At 38.9% G+C, this 21995-nt stretch overlaps 1 protein-coding gene across 7 annotated transcripts in view; it reads right to left on the bottom strand.

Annotated features, from left to right (window-relative positions):
* The window catches only part of RAI14 (retinoic acid induced 14), a 175507-nt gene that overhangs the window by 4912 nt on the left and 148600 nt on the right, over window positions 1–21995 (bottom strand). For 4 of the 7 annotated variants that reach the window (XM_017959471.3, XM_021939276.2, XM_017959470.3 and 1 more), the window contains 11 exons: window positions 19997–20054; window positions 19209–19279; window positions 16408–16514; window positions 15583–15761; window positions 15320–15348; window positions 13861–13947; window positions 12858–12944; window positions 8714–8768; window positions 5745–5863; window positions 3388–4923; window positions 1410–1559 (listed from right to left, as the gene is read on the bottom strand). In XM_017959471.3, coding sequence (XP_017814960.2) covers window positions 1410–1559; window positions 3388–4923; window positions 5745–5863; window positions 8714–8768; window positions 12858–12944; window positions 13861–13947; window positions 15320–15348; window positions 15583–15761; window positions 16408–16514; window positions 19209–19279; window positions 19997–20054 — 2478 coding nt within the window. The remainder of the gene's footprint in view (window positions 1–1409; window positions 1560–3387; window positions 4924–5744; window positions 5864–8713; window positions 8769–12857; window positions 12945–13860; window positions 13948–15319; window positions 15349–15582; window positions 15762–16407; window positions 16515–19208; window positions 19280–19996; window positions 20055–21995) is intronic. The other 3 variants (XM_021939277.2, XM_017959472.3, XM_009208240.4) reach the window with 1 other exon arrangement.

Below are 21995 nucleotides of genomic sequence, written 5' to 3'. Positions count from 1 at the left end.
TTCCCAAAAGCCAGCTAGTCCACGTGTCAGTCCTTGCTGAGTAACAACATATTCTTACTCAGGCCTTCAAGATTCAGCACAAGTATAACTCCCGTAGGAAGCTTTTCATGACTCAGCAAGATTGGGTAGACACATTTCCTTTGTATGTCCATGGTATGCTGGGCATCTCTTTGTTGATAACTTTATATAGAGTATAAACTCCATGAGGGCAGAGACTGAGTCTTATTCATTTTATATCATCAGCACCATGTATAATACTGATGTATAGTAAGAGCTCAAACATATGTTGCATAATTATAAGAATTACTGTATAAACCAATAGCACTTTACCTAAAAGTCTGTAATGCCATTTTATCAGAAACCTGACCTCACTACATTTAGGTCTATTCTGAAGAAATCATCAAATCCATGTTCTGTTTGTATATGGAAGCTAGAGACAGTCCAGGACAGACTAACTCTGGATTTTAGGTAGAAAACGTAATGTACCCATGCCAACTCAAACCTTAACAGATACTGTGGTAAGCTAAATAATGGCTCTCGAAAGATGTCCACATCCTAATTCCCAGAACCTGTGAATGTTACTTTATATGGCAAAAGGCATCTTGCAGATGAAGTTAAGGGTTTTGAAATGGAGAGGGAGATTATCGTGGATTATCTAGGTGGGCTTTAGGTGTAATCACAAGGGTCCTTATAAGAGGGAGGCAAGAAAATCAAAGGCTGAAGGAGGAGATGGGAAGACTGAGCAGATGCTGGAGTGATGTGCCTCGAAGATGGAGGAAGGGGCCATGAGCCACGGAATGCAGGCGGCCTCTGGTAACTGGAAAAGGCGAGGAACCAGCCCTGCCAACAACTTGAAGTTAGTCCAGTGAAAGCGATTTTGGACTTCTGTTCAATGCAACTATAAAATAATTCACTCATGTTGTTTTAAACAAATTTGTGGTGATTTGTTACAGTGGACCCAGGAAACCAATTTAGATAAGGAAGGGCTTTCCTGGGTGAAATAAGGAGAGGGGCCAAGAAGCAGCTTCAGATATATAGAGATGCAACTACTAGAGATCCTGGCCCCTAACAAGAAAAAGCTCTTGCCACTGCCAGAGATGGGGAATGTTGCAGAAAAAGGAGAAGGGGCAAAAAGGGTATGAGTGAGCACGTAGTCTCCTCCCACTGTCCTGTCGGTTCTTTCCTTCGCAGTGAATATCTGATCCATTGCATTGCTGATAACGACTGAGAATTCCACCAGTGGCGTCCTCTTTCGCCCTCACTGAAGAAATCAGTCAACTGCTCATTGAAGTACATTCCTTTGGGCTGGGAATCTTTTTGTTCATGCCCACTTGCCCTAGCAGCTGAGATGGTACGGAATCTGCCAGGCCCTCCACCCCAAACCAGGCAGCAGAAGCAAGCCCGCTCACCGCCAGCTGGTTCTGGAGCTGTTTGACTTGCTGCTGCAGTGCCTCCAGCTGCTGACTCTGCCTTTTGGATGAGCTTGTTGAGTAGGAGAGCTGGGAGAGGCTGTTCAGGGCCTCCTTCAATTTGGTGACTTCCTTTGACATCTCGTTTATCTAGGAACAAAGGAAAATGGTATTAACAGGCAGTAACATGTCTGCAAAGCAAAATTTCATATATTTCTAAGCCTCAAACACAGTCATCTCTTTTGGTCTCTGGGACTTAAGACTTTGGAACAATTCCCTTTTAATACATTTAAATAAAAAAAACTCATAAAATGAAACAGATAACAAAATCAGGCAAACTAACAAAGCCCACCGCATCCATTAGGTTCAGATAAAGGCCCTTGAATTACATATTATGTTTTGGTGATGGTGGTAACAAAAGCTGTGATGTTGGTTTCCTATTTTAAAAGGGGTACGATTGAAAAAAAAATCAGAATTAGGATTTTAGGCTTTATTTGGAGACAGCTATATTACATCCAATACCGCTGACATGGGCGATCAGGAATAAGGCCTAGGAAGCCTGCTATCTCTGGACATCTTTCTTTAAAGTAAACACAAGTAACTCCCCACCGTACCCCACCACTCGCTAATCCCTGTTTCCCTGGCTGGTAAAGCTCTTTTGAAACACTCATTACAAAAGAATAAAGATAAGTAGTCTCTAATGAATGCCATTCGGAACCTCTGAGACAGGGGACTAGAGATGCAGAGCTGACTGAGGTGTGGAACCATCCCCCCGAACTTTCCCTTTGCTTCCCTCCTTCCTCCAGCAGCATGACCAGCACCATCTCCTGTGTCCAGTGCCATCTTAAACTGCTGGGTCGCCACATTCCTCTTCCTCTCCTATATACCTGTCAAAGGAGGGGCCGGCGAGAGTAGCTTTTACGCTGACTTGAGGGGAAGCTGATGGACCTTAGGGAAGCAGGATTAAGTCTAGGAGTATTTTAGTTTCACATTATGGAGGAATCTGTTCTGAATCCAAAAAAATAACTTGAAGTTTGAGGTGGATCACAAATACTTTTCAGTTTGCAAGTTCACTTCTGATCCCCAACACTGCCAAAGCTTCTGTAAAATGATTTTTGAAGGACAAATATGCATCACATATGTGAAAATGCTTTAGTATAAGGAGAAGTGGCCAAAGATTGATGTTTGCTTATTTATTATTTTTTGAGGCAGGGTCTTACTCTGTTGCCCAGGTTAGAGTGCAGTGGCGTTGATATGGCTCATGACAACCTTGACTTCTAGCGCTCTAGTGATTTTCCTGCCTTAGCCTCTTAAGTGGCTGGGACTACATGCTCGCACCACCATGCCTGGCTAATTTTTAAATTTTTTGTACACATGGGGTCTCACTATGTTGCTGAGGCTGGTCTCAAGCCATCCTCCCATTATGGCCTCCCAAACTGCTGGAATTAGAGGAGTGAGCCACTATGCCCAGCAGATGTGTTTTTAAAATATAAATACCCAACAAACTATTCTTTTTTTTTTTTTTTGAGATGAAGTCTTACTCTGTTGCCCAGGCTGGAGTGCAGTGGCCTGATCTTGGCTCACTGCAACCTCCATCTCTTGAGTTCAAGTGATTCTCCTGCCTCAGCCTCCCTAGTAGCTGGGATTACAGGCATGTACCACCACGCCCAGCTAACTTTTGTATTTTTAGTAGAGATGTGGTTTCACCATGTTGGCCAGGATGGTCTCAAACTCCTGACCTCAAGTGATCTGCCCACCTCAGCCTCCCAAAGTGCTGGGATTATAGGCGTGAGCCACCACATCTGGCCAATCCAACAAACTATTCTTAATGTGGCTTTGGGGACAGATAAAGTTCATGTGCAGAGTCTCTGAGCATTCACTCCAGTTTAGTGCCAACACTAGAAGTATTTAATATAGTAAAAGCCAAAGAGACTAAGACTTATTGCTAGAAACCCAACAGCAATGCAGTTTCACCAACCTTTTTATCCTTATCTTCCTCCAGTTTTGAAGAGCTCTCAGAATATCTTTTCATTTCTGCAAGTTCTTCCTGAGCTTGCTGGAATTTTTGCAGAAGTTCATTTACTTCTTGCTCTTTGGATTTCAAGAGAGTCTGAATATTTTCCTTTTCTCTTTTCACCTGTGAGACCTCACTTCTAATCTGGGCAACCTCTGAATGGACCTTCTCTTTCTCTTTCACTGATTCCTTTAATTTCGATGCCAACACACTCACTTCACTCTCTAAGGATGACTGGAGCTTTTCATAGGAAGACCGGGGTACCATTGCATCAGTCATAGCAGCTTTCTCTTCTAAGAGTTGTTTCTCCAGCTTTGCTACTTCCACTTCCTTGCTTGCAAGGTGTTCCTTAAGATTGCTTATTTTTTCTTCCATCTCTTTTGCTGCAGTCCGCAGCGTGGTTATCACTTGCAAATGTTCTGTGATAGAGACAGAGTTCTCTTTCTGTGCATCGACCAGTTGTTTGAGCTGGGTCAACTCGTTCAACACTTTTGAATACTGAGACTTCATTTCGGACAGTGCATCTTCTGCTTTAGCCCTGGACACGTTTGTCAATTGCATCAGTTTCTCATGCTCTGCTTTATGGATATATTCAGCGGTGATATCCTCTAGAGATTTCCTCTTCCTGTAATCCTCCAGTTCAGCCTGGGCTTCTTTGTACAGCTGTGACAGCTCGCTCACCTGTTTGTTGAGTTCATCTATCATCCTATTCATGGCTTCTTTCATGTCCTCAGCTTCATCACTGGCTTCCTGTGTCATCTGACTTTTTAGTGTATCTTTTAATTTCATGATTTCTTCTTGGGCCTCTTGGTATTTCTCAAACAAAAATGTTTTCTCCTTATTCATGTTCTCAATAACAGAGCAATATGAACTTTTCATTTCCTCGTACTCTTCCACAGGTGGCTTAATCACTGTACCTTTCTCCCTCTCTACCAGCTTTTCCTCTAACTCTCTTACTTTCTCTTTATTTCTTTCACTTTCTTCTAATGCATTCTGCAGATCCTGCTTGAGCACATTTATTTCCTCTTCCGTGACCCTCAGCTCGTGGAGATGTGAATAATTATCCATGCTCTCAGGCGAGACAAGACCCAGTTTCATCTGCTTCTGCACACTAAGGACTTCTTTCATAGCCTCCTCGTATTTGCTCTGAGTTTCTTTAAGTTTCTGGCTGAGGTCAGAGCTGTTCTCGGAAATCTCAGTGTTGTTTAAGCATACCAGTTCTGCCCTTCGGGACTGGAGTTCAACCTGTAGCTGTTTTCTCTCTGCTTCAGAGCTCTCTAATCTCTTCTGTAAATCTTGCAAAATCTCTTGCAGTTGCTGAATTCTGACGTCACTGTCAGTCGTGGATTTACCTAAAGCATGTATTAAGACAGGTGGAGATGATTTGGAGTCTGGGGGAGAGGTTTCACCAGGTTTTCCCAGGGATGGGCCCAAGTCAGTTTGGGTGGAATGATATGAGTCAAAGCTTAGGTCTGCTTCTGCCTCCTTGGGTGATTTGGCCTAGGAAAAAAAGCAAGAATTAAATAATACCAAAGGGGTGGTTAGCGAAGCCAGCAACTAGAATGAGAGGAGTAAATCTGCAACTTTGATATGGGAGAGTAGCATGATCACTTTGCCTGTGTATTCTCATGCCATGAAAAAAGATGGTCTGGGACATGAGTGGGACTAATGACACAAAGCTTGCTTTGGGTTCTATTGGGACAGATGATTTGTGTCACTTTGAAAACAATAACATTGTTTACAAAGCCTCCGATTCAAAATTTTACTTCATTTCTTTTATCATTCTGCTTATCAAGAGGGGTAATGGATATATAGTACAGCTATTTCTTCTTATTTTTTGGTACAGCCATTTCTTATCAAGCTCTTAAACCTGTTAAGTGATCAACTTTACTAAATGAATGGATAATATTATATATATATGTACACATACACACATATAATTTAAAACATAAAATTTTAATGTATATATAAAATCAAAATATAAAATTTTATATATAAAATTATACGTATCATTCTATGTATATAGTATTTTTATATAGAATTTTTCTATAAATTTTGTTTACATTTATATAATTAAACATATAGAATTTTTAATACTGATCATACTATGTATATAATCATATATAATTTACCAGTTGAATAATTTACAGAGTTAATGAATAACACTCTCATGAAACGAATAATCTGAAACTATAAGATACTTAAAGCTAATATTTAAAAAGAAACTAATGTACACATTTAAAACAAAATACATCTGACTACTGAAAAGACCAAGAGCTTGACTCTACAGAATAGTCCATGACAGCAATCTATTTATATACCTGTAATTTATCTTGTAACTCCTTATTGTGTAAGGTAAGGGAAGCAACTTTTGCTTGCAATAGGGCAAGAAGATCTTGTTGGTCAGCTTCAGAACTTATATCCAATAAGCTATCAGCACCTTGGGAAAGAGAAAGACATTTAAAATAACATAAAACAATTAAACTCTTATTTCTCTATCCTGAGACAAATTCACTTGCTAGCCTAATCCAGTTCTTCTTCCTGGTCCTAACTATAAAATGCCCTAGCAACTGGACGGATGAACTAAAATTTTCATGTACTGGGGTTTCCTTACTGTGGATTGCTAGCACAATACTGGATACATGTGTATACAAGGCAATTCTGAAAATTGATGAATTTGGTCATATATTTCCTATTCATTTGCTTAAGTGTCACATCTAGTTGTTTTTGGTTCTTCCCTGTGCCTTATAAGTCTCAATTCTGGGAACTGTTTTAGAAATGTCTCTGGAATCTGGTTTATTTCTTTGCCCCTACCACCATTACCGTAATTCAGACTCTATCACTTTACTTGGAAACCCTGCAAACAGCTTCCCAACAAATCTCTGCCCCTCTCCTCTTCCCAGTGAAACTGTACCCTGCACAGCAACGTCAGACCAGTCTTCCTAAAACGTACCTTGATTGGGTCATTCCTTTGGGTCAAGTGCTTTCATTATTTTCCCTCCAAAAATAATTTTCAGATTCCTTTATCTGGGTTCAGACCGCTATGATTTGGCCCCAGTCTACTTCTTCAGGTTCATGACGCTGCTACTTTTCTAGATTCCGGTTTTCCTGAGATTCATGGTTCCCATCACACACTCTACATTCTCAACACATGGCTGATTCTTTCATTCTTTATCCACAGGATCGCCCTGCAGAATCTCTCTGCCTAGAGAATTCTTAGGCATCATGTCAAACTTTTCCCAGTACTTGAAGCATTCAATGACTACTCTAGCATGAAACTGTCTTCTCTGAATCCCACATTAATCCCTGTTGGTAACCACAACTTTCTGACATCCTACTGATTATCATGCTGAAATTACAACTTAAGGAGTGCTATTCAAGGTGCTCACTGAGACGGCAAACTTCCTCCAGAAGGCAATGCAATGTACTGCTTCCTTCATCTAGAAAGTCCTACAAAAAATATGTCAGCTGGACAAAACAATGTGCTTAGTGAAGTAACTGTGTGAATTTCTTGTCCAAACTTAATATTATTACTTCTTGAGGTGGAATCTTGCTTTGTCACCCAAGCTGGAGAGCAGTGGCATGATCTCGGCTCACTGCAACCTCTGCCTCCCAGATTCAAGCGATTCTTCTGCATCAGCCTCCCAAGTAGCTGGGACTACAGGTATGCTCAATAATTAACTACTACATAAAATCTCAATAATTTTATGTAATAGCTAATTTTTGTATTTTTAATAGAGACGGGGTTTTGCCATGTTAGCCAGGCTGGTCTCGAACTCCTGACCTCAGGTGATCTGCCCACCTCGGCCTCCCAAAGTGCTGGGATTACAGGTGTGGGCCACCATGCCCTGCTCAAACTCCCTAATTATTATAGCTAGTACATACTTTACCCACACTTTGAAAAGCACTGATCTGCTTTTTATTTTCGCACAGTCATGTAATGCAAAGATGAAAACTTTAATCTTAACTTGGAAGGATGCAAAATGACCTTTCTTCATAGAAATCCTTGCTTCTCATCATAAGTCTGATGCCTAAATCCCAGCTTTCTGAGTTTCCTTGACATGAAGTCTGGTGAGTGTGAAATGAACTAGGGAATTGGGAGCATAAATGCAATTCTAAGAAATGAAAGCTATTTCTAAGATACAGTGAATGTTTTTTGAAGTACCCAATGTAACATTTGTTTAGTTATATCAACACTGATCTCTGCCAGGAATTAGAAAGTTTAATGTTTCTAGGGCCATGTGTGGTGGCTCATGCCTATAATCCCAGCACTATGGGAGGCCAAGGTGGGAGGATCACTTGAGCTCAGGAGCTTGAGACCAGCCTGGGCAATACAGTAAGACCCCATCTCTAAAATAAATAAACATCTACATATATACACACATAAAAAATATTTCTAAGTTCTACAAATTAAAGGCTCCAAACACCTATGAAATATACAACAGATTAAGACACTGAATGCTAGAGCAAAAATGGACCTTTGAAATAATTTTTTCTACATTTTAAGTGGATTCTAAAGATACTGTATTACATTCTTAGAGGGTAAATTATTCTTAGGAGGCACTCTTTAACAGACACAATGAATTAAATCCTATGATCATAAAGGCAATATGATTACATATGATTTCATGAACATTCTTGTCTTTGCGTGTGTCTACTTAAGATCCACAGTGGGAAAGTTAGATGGGGACAGTCATGGAGGTGGCATGGTGGGTTCTCCCTTCATGAAATCATGTGCTGCTCAGCTGCAAAGAGTGTGGTTAGCAGACAGCAGAAGCCTATGGACCTCATCTGAAAATAATGTTTTTAAATGCGTAAGAGAAAATATACTGGCTACAGTAACTTAAGAGCTTATTTGGTAACAATAACAAGAACTGGCAGCAGGTCTCATAACTGCCGTAATTTTTAGCAGCAATATTGTAAGCATTTCAAGATATCTGCAGTCACACTAAGGTGACAGGAGTTCTCTTGGTGACAAAATCACTGGTCTACTAATATCACTGGGGCTTCTTGCCTGTATTCATAATGGAAGGAACTGCTAACATATAGTTTGGGACAAATGAAAATAAAGATGTATTTTTCAAAATTCAAATTCAGAGACTCTTTAAAATGCAGGTGAAGGCACCCTGAAGTACAGAGCGCATCAGCCTGTGCATTACTGGCAGCTCTGTGTGGACATGCTGGCTCGTGACCTTTTTACACAGTACCCCCGCTTGGCCTTTGCTCTCTTTAAATGGACATGAAATAGTTGGGTTGAAGGAAAAAAAAACCAGATGCTTCCTCATCTTACCTGTAGTACTGTCACTTAGTCTGTCTTTGTTTTCTCGTATAGAACTGATCTCAGCCTATTGAAACACAAAAATGACTTAGAGAACATTTCTGAATGTAACATTGCACAAAAGAATCAAGCAGACTTTCCTCCTTGAGCTTATGCAGAGCAGATCTGGCATTATCCTACTAGAAAAGCAGCTAGAAAATCTCAAAGAAAGAAGATATTTTAAGCCATAAATGAGTAAAAGTGACAATTATCCACTAAGTTTAATTTCTAAAACATTAGAAGTTCCAGAGGGTATATCAGAAGTTTCATTTAGTGAGGACAATGCAAATATATTTAAGATTACAGTAATTTTATGTAATTGCTAATTTACTGAGTTATGTACTAAAAACTGAGACGCAAATACTGCTTTCATAGTGAAGTCAAAGAGAAGTTCTATATGTCTGCATTATACATTGATTGAAATATTTTAAAGCAGATTTTTTAGCTTGATCATTTCATAAGTTATCTGCTATTAATTATTAACCTTTCTAAGGGAAATGGCAATAAATATCATCTAGTCTTAGATCGGCAATAGATTCCCTAAAGATTTTCTCTAATCCTTTGTCCCTGAATATCTGTTAACATACTGTAAAAATTCTTGGAACTTCAAAGCCATACTCTCATTTCAAAACATTACAGTGACTTGCTAAAAATTACAATGTGGCATCCGAATGAGCCAGTCAATGATAAGATAATTTTTCAGCCAAGATACCTTTGTAAAAGCCCAAATGCTAAACAATAAAGTGGATTATTTTTAGTAAGCACTGAGCTTTACAAAAAGCAGTCCTTTCACTTTTATAACAAATTTACTTGTTTTTATATTCTCCACTATATAAGGTATAATAAACTGCATCCAGCTAAAGTTTACAAGTTGAGGAGGTTTTGACAGATATATACCTATGGAACCAAGACTGTAGTCAAGATAGAGAATCTCTTCATTATGCCTAGAAGTTTCTTCTTGCCTCATTACAACCCCTCCTTGCCCACGTCATTCCTAGGCAACCACAACTCTCTTTTTTTGCATTTCTTAGAATTCCTATAAATGGAATGTCATCCGTATGAATTTTTTGGTGGCTGGCTTCTCTCAGCATGATGACTTTTCCGATTCAACTATGATGTTACTTGCACTACAGTTCATTCCTCTTTATTGGCAGATAATATTTCATTATACAGGTATATTTCATTATCTTTATTCACTTGTTGATGGACATTTGGATTGCTTCCAATTTGGGGAGGTTGTGAATAAAGCTGCTGCAAACATTTGCATACAAGATTGTGTGTAAACATGTAATTTCATTTATTTTGGTAAATATCTATGAGTGGATGGCTGGATCATATATTAGGTTTATATTTAACTTTAATGAAACTTCCAGCTTTCTAAACTGTTAATAGTTACTCCATTTTAGATTCTCACCAGCAGAAAATGGAGTTCTAGTTCTGCCACATCCTCACTTGGTAGTTTTAGTCTTTTTAAACTTTAGCCATTTTAAATATATATCACTTTATTTTATTTTATTTTTTTTTTTTTGAGACGGAGTCTCTGTCGCCCAGGCTGGAGTGCAGTGGCACGATGTTGGTTCACTGCAACCTCCGCCTCCCGGGTTCAAGTGATTCTCCTGCCTCAGCCTTCCGAGCAGCTGGGACTACAGGTGTGTGCCACCACACCCAACTAATGTTTTGTATTTTTAGTAGAGATGGGGTTTTACCATGTTAGCCAGGATGGTCTCGATCTCTTGATCTCGTGATCCAACCACTTCGGCCTCCCAAAGTGCAGGGATTACAGGCGTGAGCTGTGAGCCACCGCGCCTGGCCTAGATACCACTTTTTTCTCCTCCCTAAGCTAACATAGGAATAAATGTCACTTTTTATCTTGTTTTTTTTTGTTTTTTGTTTTTTCAGAAATGAGTCTTTTATACTCTACCTCTGAAAAATCATAATTTGCGATATTATTCTTCGGATTGCATTGCTTCTTTGAGGCACAGTCATATCAGAAGATATTATGGTACTAACTATAAGAGTATAGATGCCTTGTCTTATATAGAAATTTATCTGAAGAGTTTATTAGTAAAGTCTAAAGTGAGCGAAATGATAGGTTGATAGAATCTTTTTCAGATTAATGTGTATCCAAGTTAAAAGAAAACATCTTTAGTAATTCCAAATAAGGAAAAGTAAGTAAATATACAATATTGAAATTTCATGTTAACAATTACAAATTTTATTTCCCCCTGAGTACAATTTCTCAGTATGCTAGATAAACAGATATTAAATGGAAATATCCTCCTACTTCCTTAAAATATTTTCCAACCACAAATCTACAGATCCAGGTGGATAAGATGTAACAGATTTTCTAACATTTGTAAAATAAATACATATTACTTTTATAGTCAGGAAAAAAATTAACTATACAATTCTCAGTAAGACAACAGAGGATAACACGTTTCTGTCTCTTTGACTGGAATTAATATAAACTTAATTGGGTAAGAAGACTGGTTATCTAGCAAGCTCTTATCTTTGTCTCTTTTTTAAAAAAACTTTTAAAGCACTTTTTATTTGGAGCAATTTAAGATTTACAAAAAAGTTGCAAGATAGAAACCTTCACTTATTTATCCTGATGTTTACAACATATGTAGCCATTATACATTTGTCAATTGGTAAATTATTACCATCTAAGTTACAACTTTATTCAAATTGTGACAGTTTTTCGAATAATGGCCTTTTTCTGTCCCAGGATCCAATCTAGGATATTTCGTTATAAATAGAGAAATTCCTGAAATATAATTTTTGGCATTTCCTCAATATTCTGCATTCAGGAAAGAATGAGGAGAATAACAGGTAGAAGCTAGTAACTTCTACACCTTATTTATTTTTGAAAAAGTTAATTTATTTTTTAGTTGACAAATAAAAGTTGTATATATTTACCACATACATCATGATGTCTGCAAATATGTACATAATGTGAAATGGCCATGGAGCTAATTAATCTCACACACTGATCATTTTTTGTGATGAAAACGTTTAAAATCCACTCTCTAAGTGACTTGCAGAATCTAATGCGTTGTTGTTAACTATAGTCACCATGTTGTACCATGGATCTCTTGAACTTATTCCTTTTATCTGGATGAAATGTTGTATCCTGTAGCCAACATCTCCCCAATAACTCCCACCACTCCCCCAATTATTCTACTCTCTGCTTCTATGGGTTCAACTTTTTTAGATTCCATAGAAATAAACTGTCCCTGCTCCCCCACACAAGACACTCGCTCTGTCACCCACGCTGGAGTGCAGTGTCCTGATCCTGGCTCACTGCAACCTCTGCCTCCTGGGTTCAAGTAATTCTCCTGCCTCAGCCTCCTGAGTAGCTGGGACTACAGGTGCCTGCTACCGAGCCCAACTAATTTTTGTATTTTTTTCTTTTCTTTATCTTTTTTTGAGACAGAGTCTCACTCTGTTGCCAGGCTAGAGTGTAGTGGCGCAGTCTCGGCTCACTGCAATCTCTGCCTCCTGGGTTCAAGTGATTCTCCCTTGGACTACAGGCATGCACCACCATGCCCAGCTAATTTTTGTACTTTTAGTAGAGATGGGGTTTCACCATGTTGGCCAGGATGGTCTCGATCTCTTGACCTTGTGATCCGCCTGCCTCGGCCTCCCAAAGTGCTGGGATTACAGGCATGAGCCACCAGCCCTGGCCTAATTTTTGTATTTTTAGTAGAGATGGGGTTTCGCCATGTTGGCCAAGCTTGTCTTGAACTCCTGACCTCAGGTGATCCGCCCACCTTGATCTCCCAAAATGCTGGGATTACAGGTGTGAGCCACTGCCCCCAGCCCTCGTCTCTTTTTTTTTTAAATGAAGAAAATCAATTATTGGTTTGTAAATTTAATTTATTCACTCAATTATTTTTTAAAAATTTTAAATTATTATGGATACAATCTAGCCGCACACATTCTTGCTTTGTGGGGTCCATGCCAGAAAAAATAATCAAGGGGTACTTCATGGTGAAAAGGTTGTGAACCAATGATTCAGAAGTATATTCTGTGTTACCCAGTGTTATATAACTTAAAGCAAGTCTATCAGGTATCTTAAAATACAGTAACAAAACTGAATACAGAAAGGAAATACCTTGAAGGGTGGTTCAGCAAAAAATACTGATTCCTTTCCTGAAAGTGGCGTCGAAGTTATTGATCTTGGGGAGGAGACATCACTCAACTAAAAAAGAAACAAAATGAAAATCATCAATAAAGAATGTATCTTCAAACTCCTCTTCTCCAGTGCTGAAGGATCAACCTGTTTAGCCAATGCAATGAAATCTAACAGTAAGTATCCTTGGCATCAATTAATTCAAGGGTAGGATATTTTCAATGCAGTTCAGCTACTTCAAATACTTTCTGAAAGTTTATAGAATATAACTTTGCTCCTATATTAGAATCAGTTTTCAAAAAAATCTATAAAACTTCCATTGCAGGTTAAGAATATTAATAAGTACGCTAACATACATTTAAAAAATACGAGATGAGCTATTCCTCTCTACTATTTAAATATGGATTATTCTCTTTGTGGCCTATGAATTTTAAAATAACAAATCTCGATGTGTTTTTACATGCTGTTACATAGATTACTGAGCTTCCTCCTCTATGCAAAGGTCACTATAAGCTCAGAAATAAAAACTACTTTTAATATTAGCCAACCTTAAATGCAATTAGAAAGGCAAATACATTCTAGCAATGTTTCAAGAAACCAACTGAAATTCATTTTAACAATTGCCTCACTGGCTACTCATTCTCCCACCCCTTACTAGATCTTTTAATATAAGGAACTAAAAATAAATTGAACTTAAGGGAAAGTTTCTGTGATAAGATTTTGAGAAATTTCCTTGAGCCTTTTCAAAAAGAGCCTGTTAGATTCTGTTTTTTTTTTTTTTTAAATAGATAAGAATCAACATTATTTCCATACTAATCATCAAAATCCTTCTTACCACAATTTGTAATTTAAAACTGCTAAGAAACATGTTAGATATGCACTTAAAGGTCAGTTCTAAAACATTCCTTTTTGGTCTAAACAAAATGACAAATTTATGGCTTTCTTGTGGTGCATTTATTGACTGTTTGTTTGCTTTTGTTTTTACCTGGGTAGGACTGATAGGAGGTGGTGGAGCTTTGCGTTTTTTTGGAGTTCCACTTCTTTCTGAGCTTATTTTAGAGACTTGGTCATGCTGAAAGTTATCACAGTCCAAAGAATGGAGGTGGGTTAGTTTGGTTAGTAAAGTCTGAGCAAGTAGCTTTATCAAACACATGAGAAAAACCTCAAAAGTTCATGCATTTCTTACTTTATCAATATCTGAAATCTGCTACCAACCTAAAAATAAATAATATGCATGCGCAAGTATTCTTCTAGCAGCCCATGCTTTAATAGCAAGAAAATAAAAACACATAAGACAAAACCAGATTAGGTTGGTGTGGAGAACTGGGAAAGTAGAGGTTCAGGTCTACTACAGCTTAGAATCCAGAATACAATCATAGCCAGCTTTCTCTATTAATGAAAAGCAATGGTATTTCCCACATGTCTGCATTACTTCCATTCCTTTTCTTAAAGACTAAATATGAGGGGAAGAGATAACTTCATTTTTGAAGGCTACTGATAAGTAATACAGTTACCACATAAATTTCAGTATTGAGTCTTTGCTGTTTATGATTTCTTCAAGAATGTAGATGCGTAAATAAATAAACACATAAAACCAAACACACACTGTTCGTCAAAAAAACAGATAGTGACAATACATTTTTAGAAAAAACTACACAGTAACAGGGCATACTCAATTTCTACTTTGTGTAACACTACATGACATTCTAGAAAAACCCTAATTAAAAAGAAAAAGCTAACTTCTCTTATTTTCATTAAATAGCTAACGTTTTCTGGCTGTAGCTCTGTAGCTCATGTGATATTACAAGTATTTAAAACAGTGTTATTCAGTCACAGAGTTTAAGCCACATCAAACATTTTCACACCAATAGGAAGTATGAGTTAGTACATTTCAGAAAAAGATGAACATATAAGTAGCAAGTTTAAAGTTACATGCTTTTGAAATAAGGCAAATTATTAAGAAAGCCTTTACCTTTTTTTTCTTTTTTTTTGAGATGGAGTTTCACTCTTGTTGCCCAGGCTGGAGTGCAATCGTGCAATCTCAGCTCACTGCAACCTCCGCCTCCTGGGTTCAAGTGATTCTCCTGCCTCAGCCCCCTGAGTAGCTGGGATTACAGGCATGCGCCACCATGCCCGGCTAATTTTGTATTTTTTGTAGAGACAGGGTTTCTCCATGTTGGTCAGGATGTTCTCGAACTCCCGACCTCAGGTGATCCGCCAGCCTCAGCCTCCCAAAGTGCTGGGATTATAGGCATGAGCCACCGCGCCTGGCAACTTCTACCACTTTATAACAATGACTCATTTATTCAAAGATAGTTCAGTCCTTAAGTATTTTCAATATAGTCTTTATTACTTTACCAGTGGACCAGAGTGGTTAAATCTGAACATTTTTAAATTCCCACAAGCATAAATGAAACATAAAAGCCGCCCCCAAAGATAAATACCTGCTTTGGTTTTGTTGGGGTCTTTAAATCTATAGAGGAAAAAGTGAAAAAAAGAACTATAAGAAGCATAATGATTCATATTCACTTTGGGTGGGGGGATACACACACATATACCATATATAATATTTTTTAACACTCCATTTTTCTTCAAGAATATGTTTAAAAGAATAATAAAATATATCATATTGCACACATTCCTTTATCCTTTGGGGAAAATGGAGTGGATAAACTTAAAACAACATTGGCTATTTTCTTTTACATACCAGCATCCTGAGAGATTTTTGATAATAGAAGGCTTTGAATTCCTGCATTTTCTGAGAGTTTGGAATAACGTAAGGCATTGTGTCCAAGAGAATCTACAAGGTTTAGGTCTGCACCCTTTTTAATTAAGGCTTCCACGACGTTAGAGCTGCCAATCTCGCAGGCCAGCATGAGAGCAGTCCTAAAGGAAAAAGGAGATACAAAATTAGTACTAAGAAAATGTAAAAACTCTTTCTTGGGAAATCAGTTGTCTTAAAAAAAGAGAAAAGAAGAATAAGTGCAGTTAAACCTTTATTACACTTAATCGTCGAGGAATTCGAAGTGGAATGCTATCAAGATGAAATTAGTTTTTTTTTTTTTAAACTTCAGATTAAGTCAAAATATTAAACCATATTTAGTCAAACAATATAATCTTCTTTCTATACTATTTGGCACAATATGATGCGATTTAATTGACTGGCATGAATCTTATCCTTGTTTCACCTCAAGCATTTTAAATAACATATATATTTCTAAGACCATTTCTCCAGATCAACCAATAGGTTTATTTTATTTTGCATAGAAAGTCACAGGAAATTGTTTATTCACATTAGCATTTCATAGTCTCCTCACGGACTTAGCCAGCAATGATGTCCACAGATGTCTGGGGAAAATTGCTTTAAAGTCAACATAGATACTTGATTATCAAAAACAGTAGAATTTTCAAAAGGGAAGAAGTTAACAATCCTTTATAACAAATGATCCAAAATATAGCTGTGATATTTTGAAATACTCCCAGAATGTGGATATCACTGAAGTCACATGATTTCTGCCTAATTCTGGGGTACCTTCCACTTTTGTTCCTGGAATTGACATCTGCTCCATGATCCAGGAGAAAGTGACAGATCTCACTGTGACCATTTTGTACAGCAAGAAGCAGCGGTATATTCCCATCCTAGGAGACAAATTCAGATTTAGATTTTAACTCAGGCACAAAATGCCAGAACTGCAAAAGTCAGCCCCTGTTTTTTGCACATTTTTCTCCTGACTTGGACTGCTGATCTAATATCTGGTCCATCCTGATATTCCGTACCCCCATAGAGTCACAACTGTATGTTGGCACAACTCTTGTTACAGAATTTTACTGAATGCTAGCTTTTACATAGGAGCTCCAGCTTCTTGGGGCTGCTTGTGCCCTTGGCTATCACTGTTTGGGTGATCACGAGAGAGGGCAGAACACAAAGTGTGTAAAGGCTCAAGGCAAGTGTACCGGGTATACTGAGGGATGGTGCTGGAGAAAGGAAGGGCGTGTCTCCCCACAACACCAGAAGATCCCACTGCCCTGTATGCGACTTCTTCCCAGTGCACTAATGATTATATATCCTGCCATTCCACTCTTACTAGAAAGTGTACCCTTTAGTAATCTTGCTATGTATCAAAATATAACATAAATTAAGAGCCTATGTCTATTACTAACACATGACTAGATAAAGAAATGGATAGAAAGAATAATTATGTCATGACAATTGCAACCCCTTCGGGAAAAAGGAAATCTAGGTCTCCAACTCATATACAAACTATGTCAGGTGGATTAAGCATTTAAACATTACAATATAAAACAAATGACGAAAAATACTAGAAGAATATACATAAGTATTTTCTGTAATCTTAGGTGTGACACAAACCATGAAGAGAAGTTGTTGGCCGGGCGCGGTGGCTCAAGCCTGTAATCCCTGCACTTTGGGAGGCCGAGACGGGCGGATCACGAGGTCAGGAGATCGAGACCATCCTGGCTAACATGGTGAAACCTCGCCTACCTAAAAATACAAAACTAGCTGGCTGCTGTGGCAGGCTTGTAGTTCCAGCTACTTGGGAGGCTGAGGCAGGAGAATGGCGTGAACTCCGAGTATGGAGCTTGCAGTGAGCCGAGATCCGCCACTGTGACCTGAAGCCTGCCACAGAGTGAGACTCTGTCTCAAAAAAAAAAAAAAAAAAAAGAGAAGTTGTTATTCTGTTTTTTTTTCTGGAATATACCCTATAAATCCATCGACAGTGAGTTTTAAGGTAGAAGCATTCAATAGGCAAAGGGAAAAGATGTTACAATATATCCAACTATTGAAAAATACAAGTGCTGCTTAAAGATTGAGTATTGTCATAAAGAATTTCAGACAGATTTCTGGGCACTATCTCTGTGAAGTTAAAATACTTTCTGCTTAGGAAGTACTGAACTTCAAGGAATATGAATTTATTTACAGATTCTATCTAGTCACTTCACAGTATCTCCATCAAATATAAGTGTATGCATGTCAGTTCTCATGCTACAACATGAAATTTAACCCCATAACATAACCATGTGATAGGTATATAAATTTATTCTCAAAATAGTCTGGTGAAGTTAAAATAGCCTAGCAGTGGTCTTCAAAGTTGGGAGATTCTGCTTAGAAGGTATCCAAAGTGATAGATGGGGTGCAGAAAGAAAGTAGTAAAATTTCTATTTAGACTTATTTTTTATTTTTAAAAATCAAGAAATTAAGCTTTATTTGTAATTACATTGATGGTAGAAAACATGTATAGCCGTAGAAATAAATATACCTATACAGGAAATATATGCTGCAAAATGTTTTACTAATGCTTTAGAAGCCAATTAACCTTCTTCCCAGTTTAGGGGAAAAAAACCCAAAAAAACAAAAAAAAAAAACCATGCAGCTCTCTGCCAGAGCTCATTTAATTTGTTATAAACACACTCTTTGAGGCTGAAGCAAATCTGACCGATTTTCAATGTGAAAACAAAATATAAAAACTGTTCTTGGAGTTATTTCTAAAGAGAACTAACATCAGAATCATCTATTTCAGAAAAATCGGATTCATCAAATGAATCTTCAGCCAACAACTCTTTGAGAGTGACGTTAACATCACACATACAAATGCTACATTTTCTAGGATTTGACATTTTCAGCAATCGAGAATTACTATATTTTGTAAATGGAAATACCACTACTAAAAACAGAATGCTATAAATAGAATAATGTCTCGTTTCCAAAGCCAATATACTAGAGCTTTGCAAAAATACTACTAATAAAAATGAGATATTTCGTGGCAAAGTTATCTTGAGGTAAATGCTGCATCCCCAAACACCACGGGTGAGTATTCTTGGGGCAAATGAGAAAAGGATTAAGAATAATACATAAATCCATTTTGCAGAAGAGAATCTAGGTTGAAAGCAATAGAATTTTGCCCAATAGTTAGTTGTCTAAAGCAGGAGTCCCCAACGCAGGGGCTGCAGACCAGTATGAGTCTGTGGCCTGTTAGGATCCGGCTGCACAGTGAGGAGTAAGTGGCAGGCGAGGGAGCATTACTGCCTATAAGATAGCAGCAGTACTGGATTCTCATAGGAACACAAACCCCATTGTGAACTGAGCATGCAAGGGATCTAGGTTATCCGCCAATGCCTGATGACCTGAGCTGCAACAGTTTCATCCTGAAACCATCCCCACCCCCATCCATGGAAAAACTGTCTTCCCCAAAATCAGCCCCTGATGCCAAAAAGGTTGGGGACTGCTAGTTTAAAGTCTCAGTGACTCCAGAGGTAACCCACTGAGTTTTAGAAACCAGTGTCTACCTCTACGTCTAGTGACCACCTGGTACTTACCAAATCTTTGAGGTTTATGGGGCTCTTATGTTCGCAGAGAATCTGCACAGCTTGAAGGCAGCCCTGCGCCGCTGGGGGAAGGAAAATATAAACACCACAGCCAGTCATACAGTTATTCACAACCAGGGGTATCAAATACTTAGTTCATATTCTACCCATTCTACATATATTCACTTTAGTTGCATTGAAGAGAAATGGTGTTAGGAAGGTTAAGAGTGAGGTGTTTAAAATTACTGCTTAATTTCAGAGTTATGCTGGCCTAAGGCCAATGACTGCCAGTTGCCTTTAGGCAAATATTTGGTTCAGGTTTTCACAGGACTTAGCTTTTCCACAACTAGCAATAAAACCCATGTGTAAACCTAATCACTCATAGTTTAGTGTCAACGTTTGTCACTTGAAGTTGTGTAATCGTACTAAAACAAAATGTTAGTAAATAAAATTGACTGATGTTCATAATAATCCTCAAATCAAAAAGTCTGTATTACACATTACCTCATATCTACAAGTGCTTAGGAATATCTGTTAGTTTAAAAAGAAACCTTAAATTAGTTAAAATATATTAATCGTGATAAAATTCAGTGGTTAGGTGGCAAAGCAACTGATGAATTCTAGGCATATGCCTCAGTAAAACTCTGTATGTTTTACAAACAGAGTAAAATGGGAATGTCTAGAAATGATGACAGAAAAGAGCACCAGGAATAGTATGGTAGGTTAATGGCTTGAATAAGGAAAAAGAAAAGTTGGTGTTTCCAATGGCAGAAGAAGACAAATAGGAGAATGAAAGTTACCTGCATAATGTAAAGCTGTTTTCCCAGAGCTGTCAACACTTTCGGCTGGGCATTTAGACTATAAGACAAAAATAAATACATCCATATAATAAAATACCCTGCACCAATTCTATTCAGTTCAGACTTTTCCTGCAAGGTATGATGTGGCTTATTAGCAAGACTATTAACATAAGTAAACCTCAACTGCTGTGTTCCAGGGGCCTACAGTCTCCTATGGAGAGGGAGACTTATGTCTTTGGGGTGGGCAAACTCTCCCCTCTTTGCTGCTTCACCTGTCTGTCCCTCTCCTTCCCTCATCACTCCAGCACTCCACAGCTAATAGACATGCTCTAGGCTCTCTCATCTTGATCCTATCTTTTCCCCCATCTCCTGCCCTTTCTGCCCCCTTCATGAAACCAGCTTTCTCCTAAGGATTACCCACATGCAGTCCAGGCACCCTCACCTCCATTCACTCCTGAAACCACTGCAGTTGGGTGTTCCCTCTCGAGTCCAAGGAGATGGCCTTGGTCAAGGTCACCAACAACCTTCATGTTTCCAATGACAATAAACATTTCTGTTCTCCTCTCTCCAACCTCTCGGCTCCTAGAGCCCTGCTTGGCTCATCTTATTCTGCTTTTCCTCTTGCGGCTCCTCCTCTAGCCAAACAGAAAATCTCAGGGCTCCTCAGTGTTCTTCCTCTAAGCTCTTTTCCCTGGTAAGCTCCTCCACACCCACAGCCTGAAATATCATCGAGAAGAATGGACGCTAGTGACTCCCAAATGTGGAGATCCTAACAGTAACAACAATAACTGCTATGTAAGTATTAGCTCTCATGTGCCACGCACTGTTCAAAGAACTGCTTTAGGTCCCCTAACAGCCCGAGGTAGATACTATCATTACTCCAACTTGCACATGAAGAAACGGAGGCACAAAAAGGTTGATAATTTGCTCAAGTCGCAGTAAATGGCAGAGCCAAGATTCGAACTCAGACAGGCTGGGCTAGGGCCTGTATTCTCACTCAAACACAACAGTTGTCATCTTCAAGCGCTAGGCTTGATAACCCACTGCCTACTTCCCATCTCTGCTCTGATGTCTTATTAGCATCTCCAAGGCCCAGCCAAAATCTCTGGTTTCCCCTCCCCAGTGCCCCACCTGCTCCTCCCTGACTACCTTCTCCATCAACAGCATCATCATGTCTAGGCATTGAGCCAGAAACCAGCGACTCAGCTTTGATTCCTTCTCATCCTCCTTCCCCTCCCCGCTGCCCTCGTCCTCCTCCCATATGTAGGGGACCACCATGTCCTGTCAATTTTTTTCTCCAAAACTCACTTCCAATCTACCCTCTACCCTTTCTTGTTCCTGACATCCTTTTTTAGGACAGCGTCTTCTCACTTGAACAGCTAAGGTAGCCTCCTGGTAGGTCTCCCCAGTTCTGCATTTCCCCCCCTTTTATCAATTCTCTAAACAATTAGAATTCTCTTTTAAAACTTGACTCTCACTGTCTACTGAACAGCCCCTCACAGTTCCATGCTGTACTTAGGATGAACTGCAGTGAAGCCCACCCTGGCATACAAGGCCCTGCATCCTGTGCTACTTTCCTCCTTACTTGCTTTGCCCCAGGCCCACACACTGGCTTTCTTTCCTCCCTGGCCAGCACCTTTCTGACCTCAGGTCCTTTGCACACATTGTTCCATTTGCTTAGAACGCTTTCCTTGTGGCTGCTTGCATCATTTGGAGGTCTGAGCTTAAATATCACCTCCTTCACAAGGCCTCCCATGAACCTCCACCTCTCATTCCTCTCTTACAGTAACCCGTTAGCTTCCTTTTGAACTGCTGTGCAATCTGTAATGTTTATTTGTGGATTGTTTACCAGACTGGGAGCTCCACTGCAATAGGGGCTGCTGTTTGTCACTGCTTGACACGATGCACAGTGCCCAGGAAACACAGTATGAGAAAGGGCGGGAGGAATAGCTGAGGGTTCAGGGAGGGAGACAGCTCATTTGTTTTTTGTTTGGTTTGG

This window comes from Papio anubis, chromosome 5 (assembly GCF_008728515.1).
Source record: "Papio anubis isolate 15944 chromosome 5, Panubis1.0, whole genome shotgun sequence".
Lineage (NCBI taxonomy): Eukaryota > Metazoa > Chordata > Mammalia > Primates > Cercopithecidae > Papio > Papio anubis.
The sequence above is the reverse complement of the archived record's forward strand: the minus strand, read 5'-3'. Positions and strand labels throughout refer to the sequence as shown.